The following is a 20,121-nucleotide window of genomic DNA, read 5'->3' as shown; positions in this document are numbered from 1 at the left end:
TATGGTTTCAAATTATTCACAAAATTAATCCTAATATAATTTTTATTTATTTCTTTATTTGTTTAAACTAGTATAAATTACGACATGGGTGAAAACGTACATTACTATAGGTCCCAGTACAAATTCCTATTGAGGCAAAACAGAATTTACCTGTACATAAGCCTGGCTAAGAACTTGTATACTAAATTGCCCTAAAAATAACTTAAGAACTAAAGAATTTCTCTTCTATGACTTAGGAAAAATTAATTACAAAATTTTAAGTAAAAATTTAATTACATGGCAATCTTCCGACGAACATAATCATGACATAGTCTAGTTTATGCTTTTTATAAATGCAGTGTCTCTCTTTCCATAGTTTATGCCAGAAACTGGCAACGATGTTTGCTTCTAACGAAAACTGTCGAAGATTATTCGGATATATTCGGTTGCTTCCGTATATAATCGCTAACATTCGTACTCAATCTCGCGAAACGCGTCATTTATCGAACAATGGCCGCCGTTCTAGGACGTGTTTTCGTGTACGGTGGCAAGGGGGCCCTCGGCTCCGTTTGCGTTTCCCAATTTAAATCGCATAACTGGGTAAGCGAAATCTAGTTTTAATAAAAAAAGAATCAGAAAAGCTAAACTATTTTAATCTACTTAATGAAGCTACTGGTCATTGACGTGATGAATAACGACATCGCACTTGACATTTATAGCCCCGGTAAATTTTGCTACTTGTTGAATCCACCCAAAACTTGTTACAACAATATTTAACTGGAAATTCACATCTTATTTAAGACAAATACTCGCAAGAATTTACTTAAAGTCAACAGCAAGTATGTGATGACCATTTAACGAAAAATTATTGACGGTTTCATAGCAGAGGACACTTTTAAATTGTTTTTACTTTTATTTTAATTATTAGGGATTCCCAGATATTAATTCCTCTTACTCATCCATTCCTTTAACAACAATTCTTAGTAATTCGAGGCGTTCTTCCTCAACTATTGATACTAATTATCGTAATTAATTCAGATTTAGAAAGTATTTTAATTTTCGAAAATATTTACGGCCTTCCCATAATGCAATGAACGACAGACGCTTCTACTGAAATATTAACACTAAACCTACCGACATATTATATATACCTATTTCTACCGATGGCGGTCAAATGACCGCTTTTGAAATAAGCATTATAGTCTTTTCCAGTTGATTGTAATTAATACAGAATTTAGCATAGTCTGAATTATTAAAGTCTCAAAAGCGGTCATTTGACCGCTCTGGTAGGTTTAGTGTTAAGTAGGTAATATTTTCGCATGCAATTTTTCTTTCTAATGTAGATACATTGCTATATCATAAGTAATTAACTAGTTGTATAAATTAATATCTAATTCTTCATTCAAATCCACATTTTATTTTGAAACCACGCAACTCTGAATCTGGTATCAGTGATTATTAATTGGGAAATAACGTAGAATGTTGTAAGTTATAGAGAAACTGTAACAAGGCCAAGTAACGAACCGGAACCTTTCACACAGCTCGTTTTATGCCTGTAAATAACATACAATGGGTTTCAACTGAAATTCACTAGTCATATACAACAATTATTTTCTGCAAAGAAAACATCCGAATATAATTCAGTACCAGATGACTGAAGTTTTGAAAACCATTTAACCTACAGCCGAAATTGATAAAAATTATTTAATAGTTACACATAATGCGGTAATTCAATTACGTTGACCAAACTTTATTATTGGTTACTGAAAATATGCTACGATAAAGACCGGGGTTTATTAAACATGATAACCCGAGACAACGCAAGATATTGTTCAATTAAGAATATTACGTAAAGACTGTTTATACGAATTAAGGAAATATATATCTATTTAATGTGTTGTACCTTACGTATTTATTACATTAGTAATTGATGATATATATTAAATTAATATTATTATTATCGAATGAGAACCACGGCTTCCGCCCTAATGCTTCTCAATGACGAACAAGGAAATTCAATTTTCCTCACACTTTTTTCTTGGAATATATACTTTATTCACTTTTCTAGCTATTCTCCTTTTACCTTGTACACATCCGTGGAGGATCTCATTCTCTTGTTTCTATTCCATTAATAAAATGTCTCAAACTATTAGTTACATCTACGTATGTAATTTACCATCTTGTCTATGATCATGTTTAATTGACATTTTTCAGTGGGTAGGATCTATCGATATGAAAGAGAATGAAAATGCTGATGCGAATATTCTTGTTCAATCAGATCACAGTTGGAACGAGCAGGTAAATAATTGTCATAAAATTAAATTAATAGATAATTATATTATTTTGATTTAACGGATAGAAACAATAGAATATTATTGTGCAATATCTTTTGTTATTCAGGAACAGGATATCTTGAATAAAGTTAAAGATATCCTTAAAGGCGATAAACTCGACGGAATTATTTGCGTTGCTGGGGGATGGGCAGGTGGTAATGCAGCAAATAAGGATTTTGTAAAAAATGCTGATTTAATGTGGAAACAGAGTGTTTGGAGTTCAGTTATTGCAGCCCGTATTGCTGCTCAGCATCTTAAAGAGGAAGGTTTTCTTTCACTGACTGGTGCTAAGGCTGCTCTAGAAGCAACTCCAGGTGGAAACATTCATCTTTGATGAATTGAAAATTAAATTGTATATTAAAAAGTTATTCACCATATGTTTTTTATTTTTAAGGAATGATTGGATATGGTATGGCTAAGGCTGCGGTTCACCAACTTACCAAATCTTTGGCTGCGAAAGGAAGTGGCCTTCCATCTGGTTCTTTAGTTGCATCAATTTTACCTATCAGTTTGGATACCCCAATGAACCGCAAGTGGATGCCAGATGCAGACACAAGCAAATGGACTCCTCTAGAATTTATTGCAGAGTAAATAATCTTTACCTTTGAAAAAATTGTACACTCCCGAGATTTACAACATTGTTCATTTTCATTATAGACTCTTCTGGAAATGGGCACAGAAACAAGAACGTCCAGAAAATGGTAGTCTCATTCAACTTGTTACGGAAGCTAATAAAACGAAACTGATTAATGTATAAATATGTGCAACGTATGAATCTTTGAAAGTAATCTCATAGTAGGTATTACTCTCGTACAAGACAATATAATTTAAACTTTCTGTTCTTACTCTCACTTTATCTTATCTTATGAATATGATTTAAATATTTTTCAGCATCTATTCCATTTAATTTCAAGAGAATATGTAAATGTATCCTAGGTTCCTTAACGATAGTCTATAATTAATATATAATTTAATTAATAATAAATAATCTAACAGGTATATAAAACATCATTGCACTGCAATAACTTGCATCTTTATTTATACTTTACTTGCATAAAACGTAATAAACTGGAAACATACAAAGTGTATTAAAAAAGTTTAAAAACAGCTCAAAAACATACTATGTTTATGGGTATAAACTAAAGATATGACCAACGATTAATGGAATGTTTGGCATCGCGAGCCGAGCACGATTTTTTTTTTTAAAACTTCATACAACCAAAATTTACCGAAATATCGAGGGTTAAACTTTTCCTATCTCAACAATGTAAAATGCACTGAAGAGGCGATGGATTTACTATGCATTGTCTCATACGCACAGGTAATATCAACAAATGGCAAGTGATGGAGAAATCGCTCGGATATGCTCGACTAGAAGATAGCTGCAAGCCAAAGACCAGAACGAGCAATCGTTTACATGCAAAAGTTTCGATCAGCTGTCACGATGACATTCTGATCGTGCGTTTGTGTGCATCCGCGCTTCGAATTTCATTTTTGGCATTTCCTAGTACATTAGTATGTACAGTAGACTCTATAATCCAGCCCACTCAGTAATCCGGCGTTGAGGCTAGCTTCTTGCAAGCGTAGAGGGAAGGACCATGAATGTCACTGCATGTCTCTGAATGCGGAGAAAAACAATGTAATACTTTTCTGTATTTCTTTTCGCCCGCTTTTTTACATTATACGTTGTTTTATACTAAAAACACAGTACAATACATCAGATTATGCTGTTCAAATGCCTTTTTTGACAACCTTCCAGTAATCCGGTGATGTCGGTAATGCGGCACACCTCTGGTCTGATATGTGCCGGATTAGTGAGAATCTACTGTACATTATATATTCAATGATATTTATTATATAGCATAATTTCTGATAAAAATATTCATATTACAAACTCTTTATAACTTCTGGTCAAAATTGAATTGACAATTAAGTATCCAATATCCTATGGCACTTTGTGAAATTGGTATGTAACACTGAAATATTACACGTAGCAAAGACCTCTAAAAGATTTTTTCATAAAAGTATACAATATTTCAAATGCAAGTGTATTCTTATGTAAACATTGAACTTCGGAATATGAACTCTCTATTTTTTTCACTAGCGAATCAGTCATCACCACCACAATCGCCACCACCACAGTCACCACCACCAGAATCGCCGCTACCGCAATCGCCACCACCATAATCGTCACCACCGCAGTCGCCACCACCATAATCGCCGCCACCATCATCGTCATTACCACCGCTACCGAGATCATTTACGCTACCACAATTAGTTTCACCATAACTGTAAGGATAATCCCTATAATCGTTAAGATTACTTCTACCATCGCCACCACCATAATCGTCACCACCGCATCGTCACCACCGCAATCGCCACCACCATAATCGTCACCACCGCAATCGCCACCACCATAATCGTCACCACCGCAATCGCCACCACCATAATCGTCACCACCGCAATCGCCACCACCATAATCGTCACCACCGCAGTCGCCACCACCATAATCGCCGCCACCATCATCGTCATTACCACCGCTACCGAGATCATTTACGCTACCACAATTAGTTTCACCATAACTGTAAGGATAATCCCTATAATCGTTAAGATTACTTCTACCAATATTATAACTTATATCAGAATAATAATTGCTATTATTACCACAATATTCCAAGTCTGTACTACGATGTCTGGCAGTATTAGTATTTAAAAAACTATGGGATGTTTCCTGGCATTTTGACTTAATAATACAACAGTACAAACAAATCATCGCAACTATTAAACAGATGATTATTATGATTAGAAAAATGTCATTATAAGTTGAATCTCCTTGGATATTATCCCCTGTCAAGCTTGAGTACTCATGAACAGTAGAATCCCAAGAGGGTTTCAGATCAGGTACTAGTGTTTCCCTCGATTTATATTGGCGTCGTGTATCATTTAAGAACACATTAGAATATCCATTACAGTAATCTTCACGACAGTAATATAAAGTCATATTACCCTCAGTAAGTTGAGACAATACAGATGTCACATTTTCACAGCCACGGCGTTGGTAGCCACTTTCTGAAAATAGAAATAAAAAGTATTTCCACGTAACTGTTTTATCGAAAATAAAATATTGCAAAAGGGTAGTAACATATAACTAACCGAACACCTGATAGTAACATACAGTTCTAAGATCACCAAACAACGATAATTTGCAGGTGATTATTTCGCAGTCTAGAGCATTGTTTTTGCCATAGCAGCTGTAGCACAGAAGACCATTTGAACCTGTTATAATAGAAGTTGAATAAAATATTTTTAATCTAAATTTTTAAAAAATTTAGAACTATATGTATGTCAACCACATTCAAGCATTTACAGTGCAGTTAAACCCCACATAAGCTTACCGATCAAGACCGAAGACTGGTTTCAATACAAGCTGTCGCCACTGATGTCGTTTGAGAGTTAAAATACATTGAATAGATATCTATTGTTACTTATATATCAATATACAACACACATATTTTTTCTCTCAACTTGACTCCAATGAGCAGGAAGCCAAGATTAACTGTCGATGTTAACCTATCTAAGTAGATATTTTTGGGGAAAAGTATACTATCGCATAACATGTACAATCTTACAAAGCACTTTAAGTCAGACACATAAAGTTAGAAGATGATAAAGTAAGAGTAACCTAAAGGGGTACTAGTAAACTATGTTAAAGTCAATTATTAAGCTTATCCAGAATCAACTTGGGTAATGTCAGATTACTGAATTGTATATGTTACCTGGGATTTGTCAATAATCATATATCTTTATATTGTATATTATCTGCACTGATCAATGAACTAAGAAGAACACCCATATCCGTTAATATTTTAACTCATATTTCTTTGATTAGAATACCACGTATACATACAGCAAATTGTTCCATAAGCGTCTATAGGATTTCAAACTCCCCATGCATGTCGTAAAAGTTACAACCGCTTATAGAAATTTTATATTCTGTGGAAAATAAATTGTTGCAACAAAAGACATCTGATCAAAGTTCTTGATGAAAATTATGTCAGACTAATGCTGTATGGATACCACTACCTGGTGATAGATCAAGAAACTCCAGTGTCACGCCAAATAATCAGTAAAAGGTGTCAAATACTGAATTTTTACTTACACTTTATAGAAATATATAACAAAATGCACGTGTATATATTTTTGATTTGTCTGTACATTTTTCTTTTTAATAACTGATTTTTCACTTTATTAGAGTAACCGAAACAAGTTATGTAAGACGCCTTTACGCATCAGGAAATTATTTTAAGATTGAATCAGATAGTATGGGTGGATATTTGGTATATACATAGCATATGTATAGATTCGGTATTTTAGGCATTTTTTTTTAACATCGACATAAAGAATGGACTGCGCATTCTCTATGTCAGTAACGGACGAAATGTGTCCACTATTATGTGAGAAAGATAGACAATGATTACGACCACTGAACTTTAACCATACTGGAATGCGTACTGATGCGTACTCCTGTATTCGGAGATAACCCGGCGAGCGCGTAGGCTCTCACTCCGTGAAAGGAAGTACTTTAAAATTTTATATATCGAACAGTATTGGAAATATTTCGAAATATGTGGTCTTTTTTTTCAAATAAAATTACAGCCTCAGATCTTCGCAGGCGGTAAAGATGGTGAGGGGGGGAGAATAAAATTCGCTTTAAGAATCGAGCAAGACAAAACTGTATACTTCGCAATTAATTGAACATGTTACGTATCAAGATAAGCCTTAGGCTGCATTTTTCTGATTTCGGGTTCAGAAGTTATTGACGCCCGAATGTCAAGTTTTTACACAGCGCAGACACCGGCCAACGTAGTCGCTCGCGGCGAAAGACCCACGTACTTGAAGCATTAAAAAAGATAAATTTTCGATTCTGTTTATAGGATAAACAATTATTATTATGAATATTCTTTACAATTATGTTAAGTAATACACAGTTTACTTACCTAATCATTGTACTAAATTCTTGTAGCGTAACACGCATTATTATACTTTTAAAATACTATAGAAAATGTGATCAAACCACGATGCGATGGTCAAAGTATAATAAAATTCTTACCATAACTTTATTTTATAGCCAAAATATCTCAATTCGCAGAGCATCAAATTTTTAATCTGTGGGTCCATGATTCAAGTTCCTGATTGAGCAATTATATTAATTTCACCTAACAAAAATCAAATTATACTAATACCAGAAGTATCCATCGATCAAACTTACATTCAAAGTTATAGAAAGATGGACCCTCTAAAATATGTTCTACTCATAAACAAGTTTTACAATTAGAAATAATACTGAAATTAATATATTCGTATGCAGCAGAGAGAGAGTAAGGTATATCAACATATTGTTCATATGTGAATCTTATTCAGTTTATTGAACCAGTGAAGATTTTTTCAAGGGAAACGAGAACAGATGGATAGAATGCAAAGTTCAGCAAACATAATACTTGTTTTTTCCCTCAAATATTATGTTACATTTAAAATTATTCACAACATTAATGTACGCTAGAGATGTTTGACAGTCCTCCTACTTGGACAGCTTTTCTAATTCCCTTAACTCAGCTGAAAATTGAAACAATTACAGTATTCGTACATGTGAAGAATATCAATTTACTTTTTAAGCAATTATGTGAGCAATCTGCTTACCTTCCGCAGCAATTCGCTTCTCCTCAGCTAACTTGGCATCACGGACTGCCTTCTGCTTCAATTCAACTTCACGGTATGCTGCTTCCTTTTTGCTGAGTCTGTTGTGATGGAATGCTCCATAGAGGATTCCAACACCAAGGAAACTCCATCGTCCGAACTGTCAATGAAAATAGAAACAGCCATTATTGATTTACATATTTAAATAATAAATAGCCAAATAAAATCATCATTTAAGTCAGAAAAATAATAAAATCATTTAAATTCTATCACGATAGTTACTTGTCCAATTAGGTTGGAATATCAATTCAGTCAGTGTAGACCTCATGAAAATCATATAACTTCTGTACAATCATTAATTCTGCTCAATAAAATATCATTTTATGACATTCTAAGCTTTAAACTGCCACATTTTTAATAAGATATCTATAACTCGATAGTTAATTTAAAGAAATTATGTAATGAGAACCGAGATCTTAAACTTTGGCGGTGCCTAGTTTTATGTAGCTGCCTTATTGAATTGTTATCTTTGTCACAATGAAAACATTTAAAGAGACATTTGAAGAATAAGCTGTCTTCTATTGTTATACTAAATTCAATTAGAATTACCTTAATCAGGGGAGAAACACGGATGGGTCTGGGATTCAGCTCAACGGACGACATTTTGCTCCCGAGAAAACGGCAACCAACAGCAACTGTCTTGTTCCACGGAACTTTGATCAGGCGCACATTAGTCTCTGATAAGTGAACGCGCGTCTTTTCAAAATCGATTAATAGCTTTAATTTTTCATATTAACAGAAATCAGAATTTGAATCTGGATAGGATTATTAGTTCAATTAATATGAAGCCTATTATTAAATGTAATATTTTTGTTCGTAATTGTGCTGAGCTGCAAAATATATATAAGTAGAGATAAATCCACGGCTTACCGTCAAATTATATTACAGGTATCTTCTTTACATACTGTGGATAACGTGGATGAAAAAAGATTCGTTTTTGAGTGATTCAAGTCGTAATGAGTATTCCACTCTATAGAAATTTCTATAGTACTCGTCCAAAGCAATTCAATGCAAAGTTCTCAACAGTAAGCAAAATGGCGTTGATCTGGTCGGTTGTGTCCTTTGCGTTTTCGCTACTCTTGACACCGTTTCTCATGTTCCTACTCTCGATCGTATTCCTCGCGTCGATCGGCAAGTCTCTCGGAGTTCGTCGCCTATATGTAAAAATGCTGCTGACAATTTTCGAGGTACGTAACGAAAAAGGATAAAAATCATGACCATAAAAGTAAGATAAAATTAAAGCACTAAATTTCTCGGTAATCTCAGGACCTGCTCTAACGTTTCCTACGAACTGTCACGATGAAAATAAATCGATTCTATATCCAAAATAAATCCGGTATTTTGCAATATTGATATAATGCATTAAACACTGATATTGCCTGCAAATATGTAAAATTGAACTGACAGCAACTTGTACAAGAAGAATTGAGTAAGAGATAAATGAAAAATTAGATTAAAGGACACAAAGCTATTTGTTTTGAATTTTTCATTAAATCGTGATCATTCCTGACCTAGCCTCTACTAGTACCTAACCTAATAGTATAATAGCTTGAAACCTTGAACGTTCGAAGATTCCAGAATGCCGTTAATTCCAATGGATACTACTGTTTTACCTGGTTTTACCTATGTGCACCATAAAAACTGCATGTCATTAGTATCCAACTGTTTGTCGATGACAGGATATAGACAACACACAGTACCTACATATATTCATACATCATAGGCAGTGCTTTCGACGCCATTGATTTTTATCTAGTTCCAAGTTTTTGCATAACCTTTTCCTATTAATTTTTTAAATAAAAAGTATATATAATGTCACACGTCAGTCTATCTACGTATCACTTACGTACATTCGGAGGATGTATTTATATATATACCAGCCGGTGTGGCGTGATTCCTCAGACTTTAATAAAGTGAGTTCAGTTTTCTCATTTTCAAAGTTGGCACTACTTGTTGTTCCCCCTCAGTCTCAAATTTTCAACCCTTTCGCAATAAAAGTGCATTTGTGTAAGTAGTACCTTTTGTTTTCTTTGAATTCACATTTGCATTCACTTTTCCAACTCACGGCATTTCATTACCGTTAATCCCACGTTTAACCTTCAGTGTTAACCATCGCCAATCGTAATCAGAAAATTATTGTCAGAGCCATATACAGTTGCAAATGTACTCTCGCAGCAGGTAATGGGTTCGGGATTAGTTGACAATTAATTAGACAATTTGCAAAACCACGAAACATTTAACAAGAAAGTTATAAAATTGTTACAGTCAATTTCAAAATGACGTCTACTTCATAAAAACTATGTATAATAGTTATGTACTTCTAGGGACTCTTAGAATGATACATTCTGCGATGTTAGATCTATTACAGAAGCGTTTAGTCCTCTTGAAAATTTTCGTGCTTATATAGTGCTTATTATAATTTCGCCATTCGTAATACACCGAAACGAGGTTACCTTTGGTGCGTCCACCGTTCCTTTTTTCATTTCTTTTCACTTAAACCACAGTTTTAAGTGACATGCTATTTCATAACGCACAATTAAAAATATCGCCGACGTTCGCCTCGAAGAATTTCATGAATCGTAAAATGTTAACATAAAATTTTAGCATTGACAAATCCTCTTAGCGTTGTACAAACACAAAAGTCATTGAGTAATTTGAAAACTTGACAAATTAACCCGGGAGTAAGCGCGTGAGGTATCTGACGCATCCCAATTCAAGACTTTTCAAATTAATAACAAATTTGTACGACCATTTTCAGATTAATTGTATTTTATCAAGACGAATGGCGAGCAATGATCGATTCGTAATATTATCAGTGATGAATGTATGTACATTACACGATTATACAGACTATCAGATAACGAGGAAACAGTGAGATAAGGAGAGAAAGAAAGAAAAAAACTGAGAGCAAGGACTTTAGACTTTGATTCAGAATTTATCAGGCATTTGAACTGTTTTTATATTAATAGCTCTGGATAAAATTTATTTACACTATCAAACTGTACATACACTGAACAGTGAACATACAATAAGATCGACTTTAAAAATAATTTTATATAAATTGATCAGGTCCTTCGATCACTACCAGTCAAATCGATCCCTAACAAATAATACACAATTTGACAAGAGTTTAATCAGAGGAATATTTTCTTATCTAATAATTATCATAAATTTTCTGTCCGATAGCGTGGGGCTCCATATGCTGTTGAGGTAAGGAGAGGCCAAAGTCGAGTGTGTTTCTAATAATACCTTTGTTTAATGAATTATGAAATATCGGGTCTCGCGTCGCATGTTTTGTTCGCTAAATATATTTTACTGTGAAAACCGATGGTCTTGCGAATTTTTTCATCTGTAACAAGAACAATGCGGATATGATTAATGGGCAGATTCTTGCTGATCAACAAGTCAGTTCAAAGTTTACATCATGAACATCTATATTTATTTATTATTTATCCAATCGACAATTTTTATACTTTTCTTTTCTGTCCACAGGCACTATGCAATTCTTGAGTTATTTTTTGCTATTTTCACAATTTTTTCTTATTTGCTTTGAACTTCAACAAGTTATGTGGCGCATTTGCTTACCGTAACGTATATGACATTTGACGAAAATCTACTTCACAGACGGTCGCATATTTCTTAACCGACCTTGTAAGGAATTGCAAAATAATATCACAAGGAATATTCATGTTCTGATACGCCTTTTGTAGACATCTAGTCATAGGTCAAGCTGAATTTTGCAGACACAAAAATATTACTCCTAAGTGGAATTTATTTTTAGTCATTAGATAATAAAGCAGTTAATCACGGTCATTTAATTCAATTTGAAGTAAAATATTAAATTAATCCAAGCTATAATAATAACCATTCAGTCAAATATTATTCACGAATAGCTATCAGCATTACAAAGCACGTGAATATTTTGATGCGACCTTATTTTTGCTATTGAAACTGTCTAGCATTATCAAAATTATTCCTGCTCAGACACTTGTCTTCCCAATCATTGTTTCCATAATATTAGCTGATGTAGATAATATAATTTAAATAAGAATCAACGCAGTCATATTCATTGCCATAATTATTTATCGATTCACTTACATCACTATATTATAGCTTTTACTGTTCAATAAAAACATTCAAATGTTATCGAGTCATTCACAATGTAATTTTGATGTCACTTAGGAATAAAATAGTGAATTGCATTGAATTTATAGGTCAAAAATTTTTTTTCCCATTCAAATAAAATTCATCATGTCATAGTATATGAAAAATGTAAATTGCATCGTCCAATATCCTGATAGCTACAAGTAAATAAAGAAATTATAAATTATATGTTATCGTAAAGAATTTTCCACATTTAAATACACTTCCGATAAACAGACGTGCATAACCGGTTATCGGGGATGTTACTAGAGGAGTGAAAGAAAAAAAGACTAATTACAATAACTTATTTCGTTCGCTGACAATTCTCATGTGCATAGTCAATGACCGCCTGCGAATAAGCTTATCAGTAACCTTTCTTATCGAGAAAAATTAAAAGTTAACGTGTCGAACACTGGTGAAAATTTTTCTACATGAATTGCATAACCTGGTTCGATGATAATATTTTGCAATGTTACAAGAAATGACCGTCGATACTCGGGGAAATTAATAACGAATTATTATTATTGTTAATGTCAGACACTTTCTGTAGAAAGTTGAAATTGCTGAGTGCATTAGTATTATTATTATTCTCCTTAACGAATGCTGAAAAACTAATGCGATGAGTCAATCGAAATGAGTGAAAGTGATAGTTGTGATTCAAGACACGTGTCATTCACGCGGTGTTGATCGATGACAAATGTTGTTTAAAAATAAGGGAAACAAAGGTATGCCAAAAAATGATTACGTGGACAAAAATTAGCATAAAATTATCTTCGTGGCTGTGTTCTAATTAGATAGTCATTAAGCACGGTATCTGCGCGTGATAAATAAATGAGAAATTGATGATATGTCATGATCAGTCACGGAAGGGGTAGAAAAAAAATGAAAGGAAGATGAAATAAAAATCATGCAGTGTAATCTAAAAATGATTGCAGGTTCATATAGTTTATGAGGCTTTTAATTTCATGACATTGACCTCCCAGTGATAAATCCAATGTACTACAAGTTTCCTTTAATCAGCTTCAATTTGTTGCCAGAAGCGTATTAGATGTATGATTAGTGTATTTGTTACTTGTCTTTTCGGTTTATCGACATGAATTTGTTAATTAAAGTTTTTCACAATTTGAATGATAATTTTGTTCTGCAAATGTGTTATACTTTGTTAACTTCCCGTGGATTTATATTTATGGTGACATAATGGTTGACAGACTACTTACTTGAGATTATGTTACTGATAATTGCATATAATTTTGATACGTAAATGAGTTGTGACTCGAAAAAAAAAGTGAATTGCTTAGGAATAGGAATTATATATTTACAACATTACTTGATATGTGGGTAATCTGATGAATCAATTTATATACTGTGAACGGATACAGGCATGATAATACAATTAAATGATAATTTTCTGTTCTCTAATATTTTCCGTAAAAAGGGACCGATTTTTTTTTATAGTCACAGGGAAAACATCTGACCACGTGATGACACGAACGTATTTGAATTAAATTACTGCATGAATTTTGATGAGATTTATTTATATAATTCAGCATCTTCGATACAAATATTTGTAAAAAAAACTGGTCATATTCACCACTACTCTTCATTGCATCTAAATTTGAGACTTTTTTTTTTAAATACTAAGTTACAAATTCTATTAGTTTCTGATAACGAGGTTTCTGTAGACTTAAAAGCACTCCAATATCTATCCAGACGAAGTCGGGTCGAATGGCTAGTATTTCAAAAAAATCATGCTGAACATATTTTCAATTTTAGCATTCATATGTGTGATGATAATGACGGATACTTTACTAATATGACCTTTGCCTCGTTTCACTTCTTAACTGTTGACAGGTTCCTGTAGTCGAAAATCATGTGTTTCTACCAAAATATTCATTAGTGCTATTTATACCTGCGAACCAGACCATGTCTATTTAAATACATACCTTGAATATTCTATGCTATATCATTGCTTTCTCTGCGTCATTTTAAAACAGCTAAACATATAAATGATTGTCTTAAAGATTTACATTTAATTTATATTGATATCATAGAATTTTATTGTTTAAACTATTGTCTTTAGTATATAATAATTGTGCAGGGTTTTAGGTGACATTTTATAACATTTTTTAATTCAAGTTCACCAAACCTATGGAACTCTGTTATACAGAATCAGAATGAGACTAATGTTTATTCAAAGTGAATAAAAAATGCATGAGAAATGCGAGGGCCAAGTGTTGTCACATAAAAATTATAACTGAAGTCAATGAAGTCATTGAACTTTTGAAAAGTATTTCAGGCTTTAACTTAACTTCTTTCTTTTTGTTACAGTATGGAAGACAAAATATAGAAAAAGTTAAAAAGAGAAATGGTACTTGGGAGAAAGAGCAGGACGAGAGCGAGGATGAAGGCGGTGGATCACCTACGATTCTTGAGAATCATAATCACTTTGGATCCACACATAAAAAAACGAAGACAGTGAACGGGGTCAGTGGAAATAATTCTGTGATCGCTAGATCGAAAGACTTAATTCTGGTGCCAGAGCCTGAAACGCAGAGTAATAAAAATCACGTGAACAAAGGAAGTAATGAAAATAATCAAGAAAATTCATTGGACGTCGATAACAAGAAAGAGGTACATAGTTAATGTCTTTGTAAATTTAAATATATTACAATTTTATTTAAACATTTCTAGAGTAATCAATGGCATTAATTTCACTATTCCAGAATACCTTCCCACGTTCAGATTCCTTTGAAACATTCAAAACAGAATTCGATCCTGCTATCTGTCTGGATTATATTCGAGCTGGTGTGGAAGCCATAATAGAAGATGAAGTCACATCAAGGTTTGAAGCCGAAGAACTAAAGGTACAGTCCTTGGATGTCATATTTGAAGAATTGAATTGTTTATCTAAGTAATTCTTTCAAATTAATCATTCATACACTTATTTTGACGTCAGATCTGTTCCAGTAAATCAACTAGTTAACAAACATTGTTACTTGTATCTTTTTATTGTAGAATTGGAACCTGTTAACCAGGACAAACAGGCAGTACGAATTTATATCATGGAAACTCACAGTTATATGGATGTTTGGTTTCGTTATGAGATACTGCTTTCTTCTGCCTCTAAGAATACTCATTTGTTTCATTGGGGTAAGTATCTAATTAATGATGTTACGTAGTATGATATTATGTAAGCAGATTAGCCATTAGTAAATTCAGATCGACATTCGAACTGTGTATTAAGGTAATATTGTGCACAAAAACCTTGTTTATCCAACAACAAGCTAGTTTCTTTTAACGTTGCGAAATATTAATGGCAAATTCATAGATGAATAAGATTCACAATATATTAATACTCGTTAGGCCCAATAATGTTATTTTAAGGTCCAACAGTATATTGCCCATTAACTTTTAATCTAATCATTAGATTAGATTAATATATTAGATAAAATTATTAAGCCTATTGACATTTACTTTTAGTTATTAGTCGGCAAGTACTTTATTTCTTTGATATAGGCTTACACGTTTTAATCATCAAAAGAAGATTTGAGAATGTTATATTCATAGTACAATTATCTATCTATTATCAATACGGTGCGTATCGCTTATTATTTGTACTAACAAAAAAGTTGTTTAGGTCTTCTATCTCGTACTTGCTACGTTTTTCGTTGGTTTCCTGCCGAATGGCAAACTCAAACGATGGGTGAACAATCAAGCTTTCCAGTGCGCCTTCAGGATAATGGCTAGATCGATTTCCAGCGTTATCACAGTCCACAATTCAAAGTACAAACCGAAAGGTGGTGGGGTGTGCGTCGCGAATCACACCTCCACAATCGACGTCTGCATCCTTTCCACACAGACGACATTTTGTTTGGTAATGTCCAAACTACATGGTGCCTGTCGCGCAATCGGATGCTTCGTTAGGATCCCGGAAAGTTTCTCTGTGAACAAAAAAGATTATCCTGCTTGCGTGTTTCATTATCCTACCAATTCAACTTTAACCAATTACTGTTCCGTCTGTGTCTCTGATGCATCTGCATATTTGCAAAGCAGGAATCTTTCGTTGCGTCATCATCATGCAGAATGCCTTCTACTGTACTTTCAATGTCGCCAGTTTACTCCCGTTCAATCATAGATGAATAAGACATATGCCTTACCAATGTACTACTGTGTTCCGTGTAAACTTTGACCTTGTTATTCATATTCAATTTACGAAGTATCAATTATCTTATACCAATGCTTTATCCAGTATGACGTTTTCACAAACGATAGTATCATAGTAAATTTAATTTTGTAATGTTTTTTTAAGGTCTAATAAGTAATATCAGTAGCCCCAATGATGAAGATGGTACGATATGATTGTTTGAGGTGAAAAGCTTATGGTTTACAGGTGATGTGGCTGACGGCCTGTACAGCTGTAGTTGGTTATATACCAGAAGGTAGCTTCAAACGGTGGCTGAATCACAAGGTCTCCATAATGTGTTTCGCTGTATTATCCAGCGCTCTTTCCTCCGTCATCACCTACCACAATACTGAAAATCGACCACTCAGAGGAATTTGTGTAGCTAATCACACATCTCCTATTGACGTGCTCATTCTTATGTGCGATAACTGCTATTCTCTGGTATGTTTTCACACAAATTCTCAGGTCTAGATTCTCTCCAAAGTGTCGTTAGCACGTACGATACGAGGTCGAATGATTTTGCTTGGAGAGACTGGATTTTATTTCATCTTTTACACGCTCAAGTATTATTTCCACTAACAAGTTTTTCTTTTCTTAATCGTTTCTTCGTCTTATTAATTTAATATCTCATAATTATCAATGTCCGACTAATACTTCACGATCTTCAGAACTTATTGGATCCTTTTCCTTTCCTAGTGTTTTTTTTGTACTTTATTATGCTTGTGTGGCTTTTTATTGTAGTTTTGATATCGTGTTGAATGGCAAATTGCGTATCGCTCGTTACTATATAGAAGTAATTAAACTTACTTTATAGATAGGACAGAGACATGGAGGTTTCTTAGGGATTTTGCAACGAGCACTGGCACGTGCTTCCCCTCATATTTGGTTCGAGCGCTCCGAGGTAAAGGACAGGGAGGCGGTAACGAAAAGGTAATTAAAAATAAGTGAGCAATGGAATATTGAAGAGGAATTTTGATATGTAAAGTGCATTAATTAAAATCTTTCGTCGAGTAGATTAAAGAAGCACGTTTCGGATCCAACAAATCCACCAATACTCATATTCCCAGAGGGAACCTGCATCAATAACACATCCGTAATGCAATTCAAGAAAGGCAGCTTCGAAGTTGGCGGTGTTATCTATCCAGTCGCGATAAAGGTAAAGTTTTTCATATTGAATCGCGAGTACATTATCTTTTAACCTGTATTACACTCTGTTCTAATTTCTCCTTTTTGAATTCACAGTATGATCCCAGATTCGGTGATGCTTTCTGGAACAGCAGTCGATACTCAATGCTCCAATATCTATACATGATGATGTCCAGCTGGGCGATAGTCTGTGACGTCTGGTACTTGCCTCCAATGTATATACAAGACGGCGAAAGTGCGATTGACTTTGCTAATAGAGTAAAGTCCGTCATAGCCAGACAAGGTGGTCTTGTTGATCTTCAATGGTAAGGAACGCGAAGCTACAAGGCTCATAATGATTTTAAGGAAATCAAACTATTAAATTACCTATTATTGAATCATTATACGTAAATCTTGTACATTTTAGGGATGGTCAGCTAAAGCGAATAAAACCGAAGAAGGAATGGAGGGAAAAGCAACAAGAAGAGTTCAGTAAACGACTAAAAATCGAATAGACAGACACATCATATCTAGTCTCATACTTATTTATAATGATGCCGCAATGTGTGCGACGATTGGTTAATTCCATTGGTCACTCAATCCATTAATGTGTATTAATATTCGCGAATGTTGAGTCGCAGGACTCGAATTCTCGTGAATTCATAAGTAGTGATGAACTTAAGTCCGAACTACATTGCTTAAAGTAAATGCAATGCGAGATGTGAGTTTCTTAGATGAATATAACCGCTCGCCACATTCCCATACTTGAGAAACAGTCGTCTAGAGACTCTGACTTCAAAAATCCTGGTGCATCAAAACACGGACTTGGGAGAGATGTGTTTTTATGAAAAATTACGTATTACTCTTTCATACAACGCTGATTCTGAATGATATCTTCTTACTAGTTTCTTCATAAAATCAGAGTTAAATGGTTTCATGCTACGATTGTCAACACGAACAATTCGGTTCTCTCTTAGTCGAGATTATGAAAATTCACTATTTATATATATACATATATGTATATAGATATATGTGTTATACTAAAACGTAGTAATAATCTAAGGCGTGTGATATATATTGTTTTGCATGTCCCATGAGCGCCCGAGACGAATAACACAAGTTGTCGAGAATGGGATCAAGATTTTCTCGTATCAATGGTACCGCAATATATCACTCAATTATATCTTATTTTTGGCGTGTTATTAATATTGATTATTTATTACTTCGCAAATATGGCTCACTGAGTTCGACAAGAGTGAAGTACGGTTACGATAACGTTCGAATTTGTAAGGTCAGATTAGGTTTTAGGCCTTTAGATTTCGTTATCATTAAGCCAAATATTACCTGAGCGTATTTTACTATTTTTATATATTTCCTAGGCATCAGAATTGATGTCCTTGTTACGTTTATTGTAACGACTCTTTCGAGTTTGTAAATATGTCGTACAAGATTGTGGTTTTAGAAAAAAGGTATTATAGAGAAAAACTATATAAACATAATAGAAAATTTAACTCATGTTTACATAAAATTTGTTGTAATTTATATAAAATAGCAAATTTTTCCTTTTGCCATTTTTTATTCTTCACCGTGCACTTACAGAGACACTTTCCTTTAGAAAATCAATTCAAGCAACGTCTTAGGAACATTTTTAAGTAATTTATAAATGTAGTCTTGGGTGCGATAATGTTCTAAGAATGATTTTCGTTCGTCGACGAATTACCTTTAGAGTTCATTGTTGAGTGAAAACGGAATTTGTCATTTCAGCCGTTGTCTCGCGCGGATATAAAATAGACTAAGCTAGCGAAATCGTTGTAGTCATTAAAATGGAAATGTAATTTCACCTTATTTATATCCCTAGACATTGCCGGACTGCTCTCTCTCTTTCTTTCTCTTTCTCATACCCAAATAACTGTACTTGCCGCTTATGAGTTGAAAAACCAATGGGATTGCCGAGAGTTATTACGCGTATATAATGAGTATATTTTTCTATGATAGAAGTAGAACACAAGGACACATATACAGTCTGATGCTAAACTGGTTCTATGCCATTTTTAAAAATGTTTTTTGCTTCACACAAAAGCGTTCAATATTCTGTTTTAGTATTCTTGAGAGTTTCCTCTGCAATGAGTAAAATGTGTTTTTTTTTTAAATATTGCAAACAATATAATCCTTAGCAATTCACTCATGGCTTTCCAATATATTTTAATGTGAATTCCTATAGATGCATAATTATTAACAAAACTTGTATGCAGAGTATGTGGCTTACTAGAGACTTATGTTATTAGATTTATAAAAAAAGCACATTTTACCCGTGAACAAATAATATGTTAGAATTATTCTATCTGTACGTAATGAATGTATTCTAGTCAATCCATAATTGTGGGAGTGTGTAGATTTTAATTTATAAAATTTTTCATTTTGCAATCAATTATTACATAGTTGGGTGTTTGGTACAATTTCTGACGATTGATTGAAGAAAGATACTGGAAATTGGTGAATTATCATTCAGATCAGCCTGTGTTGTCAGTAGGTAAATTCTGTATAGAAATTTTGATATATTTAAATTGTATTTGTATACTGTAAAACGGTACAATGTGTTTCTTG

General features: G+C 33.6%; 4 protein-coding genes across 12 annotated transcripts; 2 read left to right on the top strand and 2 right to left on the bottom strand.

Moving 5' to 3' along the window:
- Positions 1 to 429: 429 nt before the first annotated feature.
- LOC107271438 (dihydropteridine reductase) lies at positions 430 to 3,323 on the top strand. Its single transcript, XM_015747450.2, has 5 exons — positions 430 to 579; positions 2,194 to 2,277; positions 2,380 to 2,626; positions 2,707 to 2,899; positions 2,970 to 3,323. Exons 1-5 carry the CDS (start codon positions 490 to 492, stop codon positions 3,067 to 3,069), a joined length of 714 nt encoding a protein of 237 aa, XP_015602936.1. The 5' UTR covers positions 430 to 489; the 3' UTR covers positions 3,070 to 3,323.
- Positions 3,324 to 3,771: 448 nt separating this feature from the next.
- On the bottom strand, positions 3,772 to 7,571 carry LOC107271437. Of its 3 annotated transcripts, none has more exons than XM_025088686.1 (4): positions 6,472 to 7,571; positions 5,466 to 5,588; positions 4,758 to 5,381; positions 3,772 to 4,524 (listed from the first exon to the last, which is right to left on the bottom strand). In XM_025088686.1, the coding sequence occupies exons 1-4, from the start codon at positions 6,527 to 6,529 to the stop codon at positions 4,421 to 4,423; spliced, it is 909 nt and encodes a 302-aa protein (XP_024944454.1). In that variant the 5' UTR covers positions 6,530 to 7,571; the 3' UTR covers positions 3,772 to 4,420. The 3 variants fall into 3 exon arrangements, with proteins under 3 accessions (XP_024944454.1, XP_015602932.1, XP_015602934.1); XM_015747446.2 differs by having other exon boundaries at positions 4,788 to 5,381; XM_015747448.2 differs by having other exon boundaries at positions 3,772 to 4,641; positions 4,935 to 5,381.
- Positions 7,572 to 7,711: 140 nt separating this feature from the next.
- On the bottom strand, positions 7,712 to 8,736 carry LOC107271440 (ATP synthase subunit e, mitochondrial). Its single transcript, XM_015747452.2, has 3 exons — positions 8,616 to 8,736; positions 8,010 to 8,166; positions 7,712 to 7,925 (listed from the first exon to the last, which is right to left on the bottom strand). Exons 1-3 carry the CDS (start codon positions 8,667 to 8,669, stop codon positions 7,891 to 7,893), a joined length of 246 nt encoding a protein of 81 aa, XP_015602938.1. The 5' UTR covers positions 8,670 to 8,736; the 3' UTR covers positions 7,712 to 7,890.
- A 271-nt stretch (positions 8,737 to 9,007) lies between these two features.
- On the top strand, positions 9,008 to 19,381 carry LOC107271431 (glycerol-3-phosphate acyltransferase 3). 7 transcript variants are annotated; one of them, XM_015747431.2, is made up of 10 exons: positions 9,008 to 9,253; positions 11,253 to 11,276; positions 14,538 to 14,840; positions 14,933 to 15,073; positions 15,225 to 15,359; positions 15,847 to 16,083; positions 17,207 to 17,322; positions 17,407 to 17,548; positions 17,635 to 17,843; positions 17,945 to 19,381. In XM_015747431.2, exons 1-10 carry the CDS (start codon positions 9,023 to 9,025, stop codon positions 18,030 to 18,032), a joined length of 1,626 nt encoding a protein of 541 aa, XP_015602917.1. In that variant the 5' UTR covers positions 9,008 to 9,022; the 3' UTR covers positions 18,033 to 19,381. The 7 variants fall into 7 exon arrangements, with proteins under 7 accessions (XP_015602917.1, XP_015602922.1, XP_015602919.1 ...); XM_015747436.2 differs by having other exon boundaries at positions 9,009 to 9,291; positions 17,945 to 18,360; XM_015747432.2 differs by lacking the exon at positions 15,847 to 16,083 and adding an exon at positions 16,600 to 16,833 and having other exon boundaries at positions 9,018 to 9,253; positions 17,945 to 18,360.
- Positions 19,382 to 20,121: the final 740 nt, after the last annotated feature.

Source organism: Cephus cinctus, unplaced genomic scaffold (genome assembly GCF_000341935.2).
Source record: "Cephus cinctus unplaced genomic scaffold, Ccin1 Ccin1_scaffold0975, whole genome shotgun sequence".
Classification (NCBI taxonomy): Eukaryota; Metazoa; Arthropoda; class Insecta; order Hymenoptera; family Cephidae; genus Cephus; species Cephus cinctus.
This window is presented reverse-complemented; position numbering and strand designations above follow the sequence as displayed.